The sequence below is a fragment of the Limulus polyphemus genome, unplaced genomic scaffold (assembly GCF_000517525.1).
Source record: "Limulus polyphemus unplaced genomic scaffold, Limulus_polyphemus-2.1.2 Scaffold1030, whole genome shotgun sequence".
Taxonomy (NCBI): domain Eukaryota; kingdom Metazoa; phylum Arthropoda; class Merostomata; order Xiphosura; family Limulidae; genus Limulus; species Limulus polyphemus.
The window spans coordinates 118,631-134,156 of NW_013666640.1; the positions used below are offsets into that span (position 1 = coordinate 118,631).

Consider the following 15,526-nt stretch of genomic DNA (forward strand, 5'->3'; position numbering starts at 1 on the left):
CACTCTATGAAGGATGACTGGCTCCTGCTTGCCTCTTCCCATTCTCAGTCCAAAGACCACACTCCTCTGCTCCTACAGGATGCAGCATGGGTGGGATTCCTGATGATAGAGAGGAAGTCCATTCTTACCCCCTCCCAATACCCCATTCATTTGGAGAGATTTCTTCTTTCCAACCTCAGTTGGGCTCAACCTTCTCCTATATGTCTTTAGGTTTGGAGCAAGCAGCTCACACATCCCTCACCCCACATTTCTTGCAGCCTGAGATGTTCTATCTCTTTGGGGATGTGGGCTTCTTTGGAAGCTATTTTTCCAATGGATTGGGTTTATATGTGTTCCCTTTGGTGGGCACTCCAAAATAGGGTGGTACTTTTCCTCAGATCCCTGGCTTGGTGGTTAGACAGAGACCAGACCACAGAGGAGGTGCTGCTTACTCCACCTCCTCCACATTTACATCTGTTAACAGACTCATCTTTAGAGGGTTGGGGTTCTTACCTTGCCTCCTGGGAGATTTCATGTTTCTGGTCGATCACAGAGTCTACTCTCTATATCACCATTCTCAAGCCTTTGGCGGTCCATTGAGCATTATCCCACTTCCTTCCTCTCCTACAGGGTGGGGGTTATGGTACATTTTGATATCTCAATAGTGGTAACTGATTTCACAGAGCCAAGGGGTACCAATTCCATGTCTCTGTGCTTTCAGATCCTGGATCTCCTTTTTGAGCCCACAGTCATCATGTTGTGGTCTTTGCTTGCATTTTTTCTGGCTCCCTGAATCTCCTCACCGAGTGGTCCCTTGATCCACAGGTCTTTAGGCAAGTGTGTTCTCAGCTGAGGATACTTCATTTATGCCTTTGCTACCCACGGGAACACCAGCTTCCTTCCCTTTAGTCTCCTGTTCCTCACCCACTAACTCTTAGGGTGGTTGTATTCTGTCAAGATTGGAGGGGTCTTAATATTTATGCTTACCCTCTTATTTGACTCATCTTCAGAGTTTTGTCCTTTATTCAAACCATTCCATGTCTCGTCCTAATGGTGGCTCCATCTTGGCCAGCTCAATCATTGTTCTCACTGCTCCAACCTTTACTTGTACAACCTCCCCTACTTTTCCCTCTGTCTCAGTCCCTGATCTGTCGACCTAGCTCAGACAATGTTCTTCCAGATGTCACCACACTGTCTTCACACATGGATTTGGTCAGGTCCGTTGTCTCAGCCCAGGGACTGACTACATTACATGTGTTGCATCTTTTTTTCCCAATTCATTAGACCTTCTTCCATGCCTGTTTACCACAAGCAATGGTATATCTTGCACCTTTGGTCTCTTCCACATGGTTTACGTCCTCCCCACCAATCCATTTCTCATTTTTCCCTATTCATCACCTAATTGTTTGAAAATGGCTTGTCAACTTCAATCATGTCTAGCTATCGGGTGGCCTTGTCGAACACCTGCTGTTTTTCCAGATTTTGTCTGCTTTTGTCTTCCCCTGTCACTTCCTTCCTTTTTTCTGCTCCTTTCGAGTCTTACTCCTCCATTTTCTTTTTATTTGTCTGATTGGGATCCCAATGTGGTCCTTTATGCTTTTACCATCCTCCCTTTCAACCTTTGTCTGCATGTTCTATCTACCATCTCTCCCTCAAGACCTATTTCCTTCTCCTCCTTGCTTGTGGAAATGGTCAATCAAATATTTTTGCTTTTCTTGTTACCTGCTTCATCTACCATTCCTCTTATGTCATGCTATATCCTGACCAGTCCTTTCTACCTCAGACCCATGCTGTCCTTAACTTCCATCTCCTACTGGTATTCCCATTCTGATCCCATTTGGCTTTTTTGTCCAGTTCACTTCTTATGGTATTATGTGGCACGTCCTGTTTCCTTCCAGGGTTCAAGTTCCTGATTTTTATCCCCTGGAACTCTTCAGTTTTCTGTGTTCTAATCCCTGTCACAATAACTGGTTGGGTTTATCAACTCATTAGGCTGGCTTATTCGGACTTATCCATAGAAGTTTGCCATCTCCATGACATTTCTTCTCACCATATTACCACATCTTTGGTTTCTTGCTTTCGCCATCAGTTGGAGGAGATCGTCCAGGCTGAAATGTGGACTACACCCAATGCCTTCATCAGACATTAGCTGCATGATCTGCCTGTATCTTCCTCTGGCAGATATTGTCTTCCTCCCATGGTGATTCTACACACATCAATTTGCCTTTTACCGGGGTAAGTCTTATCACTTCCTTTCATCTATGTTTTCTTTTCAGTATCCCTAGTCTTCACCACTATAAGAATCCCACTCTGTGATGGGTGTTGCTTTGCCTCAAACCCGCACTAGTTTAGAGTTGCTATATAAAACTCACTGTATAGGTGGGATGTTTTAGTAAGAATATTGGTCATTTACCCAGTGATGTATATATATGTACTAAATATCAATCAATTTCAGTCTATGGTGGGCTGTCACTCATGAACTTCATGAGTAAAGTAAAAGGGAATTTCTTGTGTGTATTTATATTTAGTCACTGTTAAAGGTCTGTAATTTTTTTCATAGAATAAATATCCTTGTGGAACAAGAAGTTCAACGACGACTTTTTGAAGAGCAACTTAGGAAAGAATATTTGCTTCAAGAAGAGCACTTGCAGGAACGAAGTAATCGAGAAAGAGAACTTAATGATATAAGAAATTATCATGAAAAGGAACTGAAACACCTTAGGCAAAGATTAGAAATAAACAGGTAAAATGCATTGTATAATAATAGCTTTAGATAAACTAGAAGAATATATAAATCACATTTTTTAAAAGTACTGGCTTGGTTTGAATGTTATGTGAAAAGCTAGTGGTAACAGATTTTTTATGAGCCCAGTTTTTTATTTTGGGTAAAAAAAATTGTGAAATGAGCAAGCTTTCTAGATTGATGGGTTCTAAGTGTTCATTATTTAAAAAAAAAGGTTTTATTAACATATTTTGACCAACAAATAACTTTGATATTATTTTTAAAGTTTTTTCTTTTAAAAATTTGATATTTAAAGGAAATTCTAGGATTGAGGACACTTTGTATTTGTAATAAATGTGATTCATCTTGATGCACAAATATAAGACTTAATTCAAAACAGAAAAAATATTTGTGGTGATCATATGAACCACATGGTCAAAGTGTTAAGTTTTGAAAGAAAAAACACAGTTGATTTGAGGGTCAAAAGCCTAAGCCAGAAAATTTCGTAACTTCTAATTATGGATACAACATACAAACAAAACAGGATGTTAAATATATAATAAATTTGATAACACATGATTATGTGTCTCATTAATAGTTCTTAAAACATATGTGTACACAAAGTTAACTGTACTCTATAAAGACTTATGTATACTATCGTAGTAGCATGTAACTGCGTATGTGAGCTGTGTTGTAACACGTTTAGCATGTGTATTTGGTCTACTGCAAATTTTCGACCATTTGATGTTACAGTGCCTCAGAGATGGCTTTATGGCTAAAGTGCTTTATTGCAGTCCTTTCTAAAGAAGAATATTCTGGTAAAAAGGTTGTGAAGTTAAAACCTACAGGACACAACATTTCAAAGTTAAAAGCCTTCAATGATCTCTGGAGAAAAAAAACTTTCACAGCAGAGCATTTAGAAACCACACCCCAAGCCAATCCAAAACAGTGCCCCCATTCTCAAAGTTAAAGACTGTGGTTATGAAAGATAACCATTTTATCCAAGATGCTGCTACTTTTAACAAGATAATTATCAAGGATTTTAAGTTAATGAAAGCTCACAAACCAAATGTTCAAAAACTTCTAGCTGAACTTCGAAATTGGTTGCTGTTTCCATGAAAAAGATGGCTTAAGACACTTAATTCACAAAATACTGTTCAACCTTATACCTTGTCCCATGATGAAGCTCCGTTGGGCTTTTGTGCCTTTAGTGTACTCAACCCTTTCCCTGTTTTATCATTTAATGATTTTTATGGATATGCGTATTTGACTACTTACCTAAGTAAGCATGAGTGAAGCGTATCCTTCTAGTATCATTGAATGAAAATATAAGGAATTAATAAAAAAAAATTGTATTTATCCTAGGTTTACATTTTCTCTTGAGTTAAAGTAACTTAACCTGTCATCATTCACGTGTATTTTGAGTGTCACATGTGATGCTTTAATCTCATATGTTGAACCAAAACAACCAGTTTCTATTCTCATATTAAGGAGCATTAGCTGCATATCAAATAAATGTAGCTGTGTATTACATATAATACTCAGGAGCTCTAGCATTGTGTCCTGGGTATCACATGTGATGAACTGGACAGAGATAGGTTTAAACATGTCATGAGTCCATTCCACAAACAATGAAATGTCCATGGAAAGTTTGTCAAAATATGTGGTCTGAGTTGACCATGCTGTCTCTTCTAATAAGTTTATTACCATTAAATTACTGCATAAGCATAGACATCAGATTGAGTATAACCAACAAGAGCAGCAGGGTACTTGAGACAAAATTCTTATAAAGTGTAATTAACTCTCAATAAATGACTCAGTGAAATTATTTTCTACTTGGTGCAATAAATGGTTTTATTCATTCTTTTAAAAATTCACATTTAAGAAAACAGAATTTCTAAAAGAAAAGTTCAAAATTTTTTTTTCCAAAGAAACAGAAAACAGTTCATCAAAAACAGTGAGATTGATACCCAATATTTTGATAACCTTTCCTTTGTTGAAACTACTCGATTCTGTGTTAACTTCTTGTGTAGGAATAAATCAATCTTATTTAACCAAATTTGAAAAACTTTTCTCTGTAGAAACTACTCAATCTTATTTAACCAAATTTGAAAAACTTTTCTCTGTAGAAACTACTCAATTTTGTGTTTCCGTATCTTTAAATTTCTCTGTAGGAATGACTGCTAATACCATCTTGTAAACATTACAAAATGGTGCCCATTTAAAAAGAAATGTTAATTTTAGCTTTGTAATTTGAAGAAGAAGCTCTGTTTATAAGAGAGGAAGAGTGACACCTGGATTAAAATAGTATAATTATTTAGAAAACTTACTGTGAAGTACTATAGTGTTGTTGCATGCAATTTCTTTGTTGGATTTTTTTTTCTTTGATCATCAACTAAGAAAGGTTTTTATTATAACTAATGAGTGTAATTTAAAAGCCAGTTTTATAGAATTATTATAATGTTTTTCATGCTTCAGGAGTGCAAGCCCAATGTTGAATAACATTTCTTCGGACAGGGTAAGGCTTAGATCTCATTTTTTTTACTACAATGTTTGATGTGTTTTAACTTTTTTGTATTCAGCAATATTTATTCTTTGAATAATATATTATTTAGTAGTCTTAAGTATAGCATGTAATTAACTTAGCTTCAGAAAGTAGCTGTGAGGATAGAGAGTAAATAGAAATTACATGTAAAGAAACAAGATAATTAACAAGATGATGATTAAGAGCCATAAAGACCTATTTTCATAATTTTGAGAATAATTAATGCTTTCAAAAATGATCTAAAATTTAAGATAACTAGAAAAATTGTAGATTACTAAAGAGGTATTAAATCTTATTTTTTCATCACTATACTTGTGAAAAAGCTCAGTCTTTGAAATAATGAACATCAAAGCATAAATGAAAAAGTACTTACATTATGAATGGAACTTGAAATAACCCTGAGTAGGTTTAAAAACATGTAAGAATTTAGAAACTAAATGGGCATGATGCTATTATGTGACATATAAACATCAGAAAATAACACTCTTAGCTTTTGGTTATCAGGTCTCCTCAGTATAATAGTAATATTTCCTTGCATTTTAATTTTGAATGGCCTACTTTTACCTTGAAATTTTCTGCCCTATATCAAATGGTAAGAAGAGGGAATAAGTAATTTCTGAATTGAAATTTTGCTGTATCTATCTTTTTGTCATGTATATCTGCAGTAGTTAACTGGTAATGTGAAAAGCACCAGACATTCAAAAAATAACTAATTTTAAACCTTCAATGTCATTTATATAATGTGCTTAGTGGTTAGAATGTTGGGCTAGGTTCCAGGGTTGAGCATGTTGCCATATAGTTTCACCTGTGGGTGTATTATAAAAATGATCATTCTTCAATTCAAAGAACTGGAGAAGACCCTTGTAATGGTGGATGCTGCTGGATGGGTTCCCTTTGGTCAGTATACCAGAATCCTAGGCATTTCTCAATGGCCATTTAACCCATTTTTTATAAAGAGTGCTGTTTAACTTGAACATTTCAGTTCAATTTATATGATCCCTATACTTAGTATTGACCTTTTACATATACATAAGTTGAAGTGGACTTATTGAAATAGTCAGAATTAAAGACCACTTGGAAGATATTAATAACAGGAATTCAAAACTAGTTAATGTTCATTTTATAATCATGACTTGAAATGCTTGTATTTCTTCTGTGCCCAAATTTTACAGGTAAAATTTACTGTATTGTTTCAAAGTGTTTAAAAAAAATTCCATGTACCTGTACAAAAAACATCCACTTCTCAGTTTAGAAAACTAGCCTTCCTTTATACCATGTTTTTTTTTTCTGTATGTATTGCAGTGTTGTGTATTTCTGTTATGGATAGATGACTCTGTGATATTCTGGCTCTTTCAGTGGTTATAAGTATATGTGAGAGTTTGCTACAGTTGTCAGAGGAAAGATAACAGCAGAAAGCTAAGAGTGATTATTTTTGTTTTTATAACTTCAGTGGACCTTGGCATAAATCTTTTTGAATTTGCTTCATGTTTGGTTAGTTTCGTATGTTTTGACAAGTGTTCTTGGTAGTTACCAAACGTGTATCCTTACATATTCCATCCTTCTGTCCAAATAGTTTACAATTACACACAATTGTTTTTCAGTAGTTGAAAAATATATATTTAAACAGACATTATAAAACTCTTTGAAAATAGTATGAAGTTTTCAAAATTAGTATTAAAAGGTTAAAATTCAAGGTACTTGTGTAAATATAAATAATTAAACTCTCAGACAATCAGTATATTTTAAGTACATAATTTAAAACCTATTCTGAATGTCTCAGAGTAAAGTTTTTAAATTGTGTACTTAAATAACACTGTTTAAAGTGCTTTAATTATTTTCAAAATTAGGTTGAAAACCTGGGATAGTGTTACGAGATTTCCCATTAAAAATTTCATTATTTAGAAAACTTAATAACCCACTTCAGGTTTACTCAGTCAAGAAAACGTAATAATTTGTTAAGAAGACTGTGCAAGAAGGTATTTTCATATTTGACTTTAGTGAATGATGGTTTATGATTTTTCTTAACTGCTTAATAATCCTCAGTGTTATTATTACATGTTGCACTTTGAATTCTTAATTCAGGATCTCAAACAGTGTGCTTTTTATCTTATGATAGATGTAAATTTTAATATCAAAATTAATGTTACTAATAATGGATTATTAAACACACATGCTCATAAGTTTCATTCTTAAACCTTCTTTTATACTGGTCTGCTGTGGAAATAACTCATAATTGATAAATCCTTTGGCCTCAAAAGAGTAATAGTTTTTGTTAATCTTTGGTTTACAATGTTTCATTTGTTAATTTGTGCACCTTTGAAATTGAAATATTTTGAAGTATGATGCATATAAATACAAGTTTTGAAAGGCATGACCTTCATGATACATTCACAGGATAGACCCACAACATCTCATTCCATACATTAACAATTATTTTCACTCTATTTTGGGTCCCTCGGTGGACAGAGCATATAGCCCATTGTGACTTTGGTATAACAAAACACACACATATATTTTGTCCACCGGTGGGACAGTGGTAAGTCTACAGATTTACAATGCTAAAATTAGGTGTTAGATTTCCCTTGGTAGACAAAGCAGACTGCCTGTCAATGGATTTACATCTAGTATATTATGAAAGCAATTTTACTATAAATTTTAAATATTTTTAATTTAGTGGCATTTCTTTATGACAATTAGAAATCAATAAGAATTTATAAATCTGTATTATTTATGTAATTTTTAACAAATTTCAGATAAGTTGTGAAATGGTGTCATTAGTATGTTATTCATTGTAGCAGTGAACTGGGAATGACAAAGTTTTCACTTAAGAGTTCAAAAACATGTTCCCATTAAAAGTTGTGAAGTCTGTTTATTCTTGTTTTCATAGGGTCAACAACTGCAACATAAATCTGTCTTCCTATCTTGAAGTATTTAACACCTTGAATATTTAAAACTTTAAGTTGTGGGCTTATACTAGATGCCTATTTTTTGAGTAAAAGTCTCTGTGTTGTAGTTTACATGATCTGTCCTGTCTTCCAGACAGCATCTGCTGCTACTAATGACCTAGCAGAAACTGGTCAGGAGGTAAAAATTTCCATTCCTTCCTACACAATGCGAGGCAGTGGTGGAGACGCACATTACGAGTATGAAGTTAAGGTATGAAATCTCTGGGAATGTATCAGCTAAAAGTCAGTTTACTTGCCCCAATATAAAACAAAAGTCAGATTCTGTGTAACTTACTGAGAATAAAATGAATTTCAGTTGATATCAAGCAGATTCCTGTTTACATCAGTTTTGTATCGTGTAATCCAAGTAAAAGATGACTTCCCATCCAACAGAGAATTGGTGTGTAAAGTGAAGATTACTTTTCGTCTTTCATGTTAATGTTTTTATGTCACAAAATATTGCTCATGTTTGAAGTGAGGCTACTTATATTTATTTCATACATGTTCGTAACAGTCAGTTGCTTTATTTAATAAATAGAAAAGGTTTGTCTTACAGTAAATTGTTTTACTTTATAAATGGAAAAGTTTTTGTCTCATAGTAAATAGTTTCATTTCATACTGGAAAAGGTTTGTGTCACAATAAGTTGTTTTATTTCTGTATAATTACCCTGTAAGTACTACTGCCGTCTAGAAATGGAGTTTTTGCTCTAGTATCCTTATAATATTTATCTATTTTCTTTCAGTTTCTTCAACCATTCAAACACCTATCTAGTGCTTCTTCATGTTTTCATCTTTCAGTTCTTTATTATAACTAAAAAGTTTTGACTTCCATCTAAATTAATCTTCTTCGTGCCTTCCATTGAAGCTTGGGTAGCAACTTGTTGTATGGCTAACTAAAGGTGGCTGATGGTGGTGTATAAGGTATTATTCTCATTATATACCAATGCAAGTATTTAGCCAATCAGCTAATTAATAAGGTGGCTTCTCTGCATTTATACATACATACTTTTCCTGTTATTAACCCTTCTTATTTTTCTATATATAAATGTGTTTACCCTAATTGTCCATTTTAACCAATAGTCTTAATTTGTTCTTTAATCATGAAGTAACTATTTCATAATTCTGAGAATCTTTTAGTGTTAATTTTGGACATTATATCAGGTTTCTAAACCTGTTTCTATGGTAACAGATTAAGTAGTCTCTCACTGACCAGTGGTAGTGATTATGATGATCATCATGTTTTCTAGGTTTCTTTTATTTATTTTTCTAATTGACAGGTGAGAATTAATAATGTCGTTATTAGTCTAAATATCAGTTATTAATATAAGCACTCTGTTTAATTCCCCCAGTAGGACATAAGTTTGGAACACTTTTCACACACATAATCTTTGTGAACAATGTAGTAATATGGTGTTGCATCATCCTTGGCTTAAAAAACTGCTTATGTCCTACAATACATTCTTTCAACTAAATACTAACAGTGTTTCTTCTTTATTGATTAAAAGTTTTATATTTTAAAATAAAATAACACTCTTCAAAGGTGGGTTCAAAGCTAATATCTAAGTTCAAAAATATTGCAAGGGATTTAATGTCTCTGCTGTGGCCAGGCTATTTCAAAATGTTGCTTTGAAAATACAGATGAAAAATATGTGACAGTGTGAAACGCTGGTCTATTGACCAAAACACTCCATCATGGTTCCTGGAGTGTGTTCATTTGAGCTCTTTTGATATTCATGGACATTTAGGTTTGTAGATATTTACAGGTAGAACCCACAAAATGTAGTTGCCTCATACATAACACCACCACAGTTGGTACAACACATTCACTTGCATATCTCCACACCACTTTTAGCCACATTACAAACCTCAATAAAGTGACTTTCATCACTTCACAGAACTTGCCTTGAGTTATCATGATTTCAGTGCTGCAATGCTTAATATCTATCCCATTTTCATGTACTGAATGTATCTGTCTTTTTGTAACTACTGAGTTCTTTTATATAGTATTCTGAACGGATTATGCAAAATATTAAAAATATATCCAATTACCTTTTGCAGGTTGGTGTTTACAATCAGTTCTTTATTTTTATACTATGGACCTTAATATCCGTTTTTATAAATATAAGATACAGAAATTTCTCTTTAAGTCAATCCTAGTGGTTGTGGCTTAATCCTAGCCTTCATACAAGATATTGTGTCTCTTCAGACAGCAAAATGCCAGACTTAATTGAAACATCTTATGACAGGCTATAAATCCTTTTTATGTACTTGTCTTCAGCTTTCATACTGCAACGTCCTTTTTCAGTAATGCACACTGGAACCTGAACATTTGGTATCAAAGGTGGTTTTGATTTTATTTTGTGCTCTGAAAAAAAAAGGAGGCAATTATTTTCATGACCAAGATTTATTATGCAAATCATCACTAGAGCCAATTCTAGTGTTCTAAGGTTATTAGAAGGTCCTAGCAGAAATGCCGCTCTCTGGGTGGCTCTTTGTGCTAGTAATTACTAATCATAGTATTTATACCTCATTGAAAAAATTTTTAAAAAGTGAACATTTTCTAAAAAAGGATTTTTTTCTGGGAAGTACTGCACAGGAAAAGTGCTCGGATTGTGCTCTTTAGTCATATGCAACTCATTGCATCAAAATGATTCAATGTACAGAGCTTAAACTTTTCATAAATTTTACTAATATAAACTGTAATATTTTTATATATTAAAAGTGGTAATGTTTATTGAAAAAATAAGTTTCTCGGTTCTATGCATAAAAATTACATTAAAAAAAGATATAATCAAACCTTAACATACAGTCCTAGTGAAAGTCATGTTCTTGTTGTGAGGAAATTACTTTTATTTAAAATTGTGTTTTATCATAAAGAAATGTTTGTTGCACATATCACACTTATTTTTCTAAGTGTCTGAATCTTGAATACCTAAAGTGTGAAATTTTGTATTAATTTATGTTTGTGGTGCCATTCAATAGATGGCACAGGAGTTTTGGTTACATACATAGATACTTACATACTCACTACAGCTATGTCCATTATAGTAAGATTAGCCTTTTTGTCTTGATGCCAAAGAGTGTGTGGTTTCACTTGTTGTAGCCAGTTGCTTTTGTTGAAAGATATAACTCAGATCAGTTCTTGTTTGCTGTTTTTATCTTATACTCTGTATGGGAATCACTGCTCTCTTCGGAACTATTTTAAAAAGTTTGTGTAATGACTTATCCAACATTTGCTATTTCAACTATCCTGTTTTTATAATTCAGAACTTGAAATGAAACTGGTTTTGGTTTATGATCTGTATTTTTGCCACTTTTCTAAGCAATCATTTGTATGTGATTACATAAACTATATTTGTTACAGGTTTCCAGTCACTTGTATATTATTACATGATTGTAACATAAAAAATAATATTCTGTATCAAAGCTCTTTGAATGACCAGCTTATATAAACCATTTCTTATGTATATACACACACACACACAAAAAGATGTGTCCAGTTTTTCAATAGGATTTACACACCTAGTTTTATGCCACAGTTTCAATCACCATTAGATAAAATCAAATATGAGTGAGATTAAACTAGAAAACTACACAGACTCTCATTCTTATTTCCCTAGTAATTGTGTTAATTTTGGCAATAAAAATTATTTTACTTTAGTTTGTAGGACAGATTTAAATTTGTTCTATTGCCTTCAACATTTTAGTCATTTGCCACTTGAAACCTGAATCTATTGCTCAACTGTAAACTTAATCATGTTATATTTTTATGTACATTTAGTAAGATAAGTTAAATTCAATTTTGTGTCCACTATCCATTTATCATATCCTAATTTACAGAATAGTACACATCTGAAGTAATAGTAACAAAAGTCAGTTCTTTTGAGGTGTAAAGTATTTTTTTAACCCAGCTAAATACAGCTGAATATTAAGATGATGAACCATTTATCATTAATGTTAAAGGTGGGCACTGATTTCACAGGTGTTGAGGGACGCATACATATAATCAGTTTAAACTAGTGTCATGAGGATAATTGAAGGATTTCCCAGTGTTCAGTATAGTATTACGTTTTATGAATCAAAAATGACCGTCAAACAATCTTCCTCTTCTACTTAGGGTAGATGTGTATTCATTAATAGCCTTTGTGATAATATCTTAGATCTGTTGAAATTCTATATTGGATATTTCTTAAAAGTTTTTCTCAAAATGTCTTGTGTTTTCTATGTTAGGTTAATGTGAATGGAGAAAGCTGGACTATATGTCGACGTTACAAAAGGTTCAGGGAACTCCATCAATTTATGAAGCTGAAGTATGGTGACAAAGTTAGTATTCACTCCCATTCCCTCTCTCCTCTCATAAAAACAACCCAGGGATTTTGTTCAGTTTAATGTCATAATACCAGTTTTTTCATTTTCAAACTACCTTGAATTCAGATATCAAAAAAGAAAATTATAATAGTCACTTGCAGTAAATGATTAGAGCAACAAAAGATGTTTCTACTAATAGGACTAACTGATGTGAAACATGCCATCTAAAAATTACAACTAAATTGGGTTTAGAAGTTGATCATTTTTCCTCAATATGAATTTACAGCCAACTGCTATGTTATGTGTTCAAGTATATTTTATACATTTTCAGTGTTTACTAATACTAAATTAAGTACATTAAGTCTTTAGTGAACTGAATTAAGAATATCAACATCTGTAGTAAACTAATATTACAAGAACAAAATATATTTATTTTTGTTGTCCAAGAACTAAAACTGTATTTCTCAGAAGCCAGAGTCAGCATCTAACTAAATGTTATGATTTTCATTAAGAATTCTAACTTGTTTTGTTCTTCATTATAATTTCTAAATACATCACCGTAGTTCTAGTTGGCCTGATGTATTTTTTTATGTTACTTGATGGGTAAATTGTGTTGTATAGTCTACTTTTAAACTATGAAAACGAAGTTTCACATAATACAAAAAAATTGCATTGGAAGATATTGCAAGATTAATAGTTATGATTTTTAATAAGGAAATTGTGTAGTTTCATCAGTAAGGGGAAGTTTAGAACAAGGTATTTAAGAATGTTTTTATCAGCTGGGGTAACTGAAGTGCTTGTCTATACATAAAACAAAATGATTAAATTTATAGGGTCATTTCAAAGCAACATGATCCTTTGTATTTCTAATACAAACAATTACTTTTAGATGAAGATGCCATATTTTCCTCCTCGTCGAATGTTTGGAAGTAAATCGGAAAAAGTAGTAGAACAGAGAAAGGTTTATTTACAGGTAATTTTCAACATTATTTGTAAACTAACAGTTGGTACAGTCCTGTCCTCATATCAAAATTAAAAAATTCTACATGCAAAGATCAGGTTAAACTTGTTTTTTCATAATAGTTGAAGAATCTTATATTAAATAGCAAATTTTTATTAAAAGACAATCAAGCTAGTGCGATATTAACCCGTAAAATTCATACTTATGTCACTTTAAAGCTGTCCCTGATAGAAATAGTTCTTACTGAATAATTAAACAGAATTGAGGAAAACAAAAACAGTCATACATTTTACTTGTACTACCATGTTTTTGTCTAAAACTATTAATTAGTTTATCACATGTGAATGAAAATTACTAAGTGCTGTGTGGGGATCATCTTGTTCTGGTTTGTATAGTACTTCTTTTGAATCTTTTTTTTTTATTATTGCTCATAGGAATACTTGCAGAATCTAGTAGCTTCTTGTATGAAAGTTGAAGGCTGCCCTTTAAACCGACCTGTCAGTCAACAGTTATGCAAGCAACATCTGTGGGACTTTGCTTCTTTCTTTAAAAAAGGTGTTTTTGAAAGTAGTAAACATGGCACTGGTTGATATGGTGGAATGATTATCTTGTCACATAATAGACTGTATGGCTCAAACTGTTGAATTTACTTTATCAAGGTGGGCGTGATGAATTTGAGAAGTGGTTCTACTGATCTCTTTAATTTGCAAATGAAATAATCTATCTCTAGAAAATACTTTAAGAATTTTAAATATGCTCTCTATGTTTCATAAATTTGTGAAGATGGGGGGAGATAGCTAACATGAGCTGTATTTGTAACTATTGTACATCTGAACTTACATTTTGTAACAAACGTAAACATGACTCTTAAAGTTATGTCACTGATTGAATATTTCACACTAGGTTTGAAAAGTAGATAACTTGTAATACAAAAAAAAAAAGCTGACAACCCAAGCTTTTCAGAGATACAACTTCCTTCTAAGGTGAATATGGAAAGAGATCATTTCCATTTTGCCTTCCAAAGTTTTTTGAATTCTAATAAATGATATTCGTTTTTTATTACAAATAAAGTGGGCAGTACATTGGTAAAGTGATTAATTTTCTAGAAAAAATAAATATAATCTTTACATTGAAGTTATTATATCAAAGTGAACTGCCTTTAAGAGCTAAGAATGTTTGAGTTACACCGTCTTCAACAGTAATTTTTATTTATTATTTTTTTATGTTTTTATCAAATGTTTCAATTACCAGTATTGTTTTATCCATATTTATTAGTGAGATATTTTGTGTAAGAAAATTTGTTTGAAGGTTCACATTTTAGGTTTGGGCAACTATCATATAAGGAATCCATCTTTCAGGTTGGTGGATTATTAAAGTAAACTAGCCTTCAACAGCTGTACATTTTGATGTTTGCTTCAAGAAATATTAGCTAGGTAACAGATAGAAAAAATTGTAAGTTTCAATATCTGTAGGACTGACAGTTAAAATTATCTTTAAAAGTTATTACTGAGAGTGTGAGTTTTGTTGTTTCTTCTAATAAAATTTAATTTTATCAATGTACATTTTTCATATTCCTGAGTAAACATAAGATGTGGTGTGAAGTTAATCACCTCCAGATGTTATTGATGCCAATGGATGGTCACTAGGACAAGATGTTAGTTAAATTTTGTGCATAAGCAACAAGTCACCATAATTTTTAACCCTTTCATCATGGGCTGATGCAGTTTGCAGCAGCTCTACTGGTGAAGGACATTTATGCAAAAAACATACAATAACTCTGAGTATTCCTCACAGAACCTTGTAAAATTTTGGTAAAAAGTTAATGTATAGTAGTTACTTTCATTAAAACTGTTAAAATAGTACAAGTGCAATGTGGTTTTTATTTTTAATATAAAAATACATTTCATTTGTATAACCTCAAAAACCTCCTAAATGAATATTAAGTTTTTTAAAGTAAATGTTTATATTTTACTTTTCTCTACGCTATTATCATAAATGCTATAATTGATCAAGCAGCCAACAATACTACAATAAAGGTGGCAAATTCAAAATAACCTTTGTTAGAT

At 32.5% G+C, this 15,526-nt stretch overlaps 1 protein-coding gene across 3 annotated transcripts in view; it reads left to right on the forward strand.

Moving 5' to 3' along the window:
- Positions 1-15,320, forward strand: part of LOC106461781 (kinesin-like protein KIF16B) — a 123,299-nt gene extending 107,979 nt beyond the window's left edge. For 2 of the 3 annotated variants that reach the window (XM_013921634.2, XM_022388826.1), the window contains 6 exons: positions 2,540-2,722; positions 5,180-5,219; positions 8,286-8,402; positions 12,422-12,514; positions 13,389-13,472; positions 13,895-15,320. In XM_013921634.2, the coding sequence (XP_013777088.1) occupies positions 2,540-2,722; positions 5,180-5,219; positions 8,286-8,402; positions 12,422-12,514; positions 13,389-13,472; positions 13,895-14,050 (673 nt within the window). In that variant the 3' untranslated portion in view covers positions 14,051-15,320. Of the gene's footprint in view, positions 1-2,068; positions 2,215-2,539; positions 2,723-5,179; positions 5,220-8,285; positions 8,403-12,421; positions 12,515-13,388; positions 13,473-13,894 lie in introns of those variants that run through there. The other variant, XM_022388827.1, reaches the window with a different exon arrangement.
- Positions 15,321-15,526: the final 206 nt, after the last annotated feature.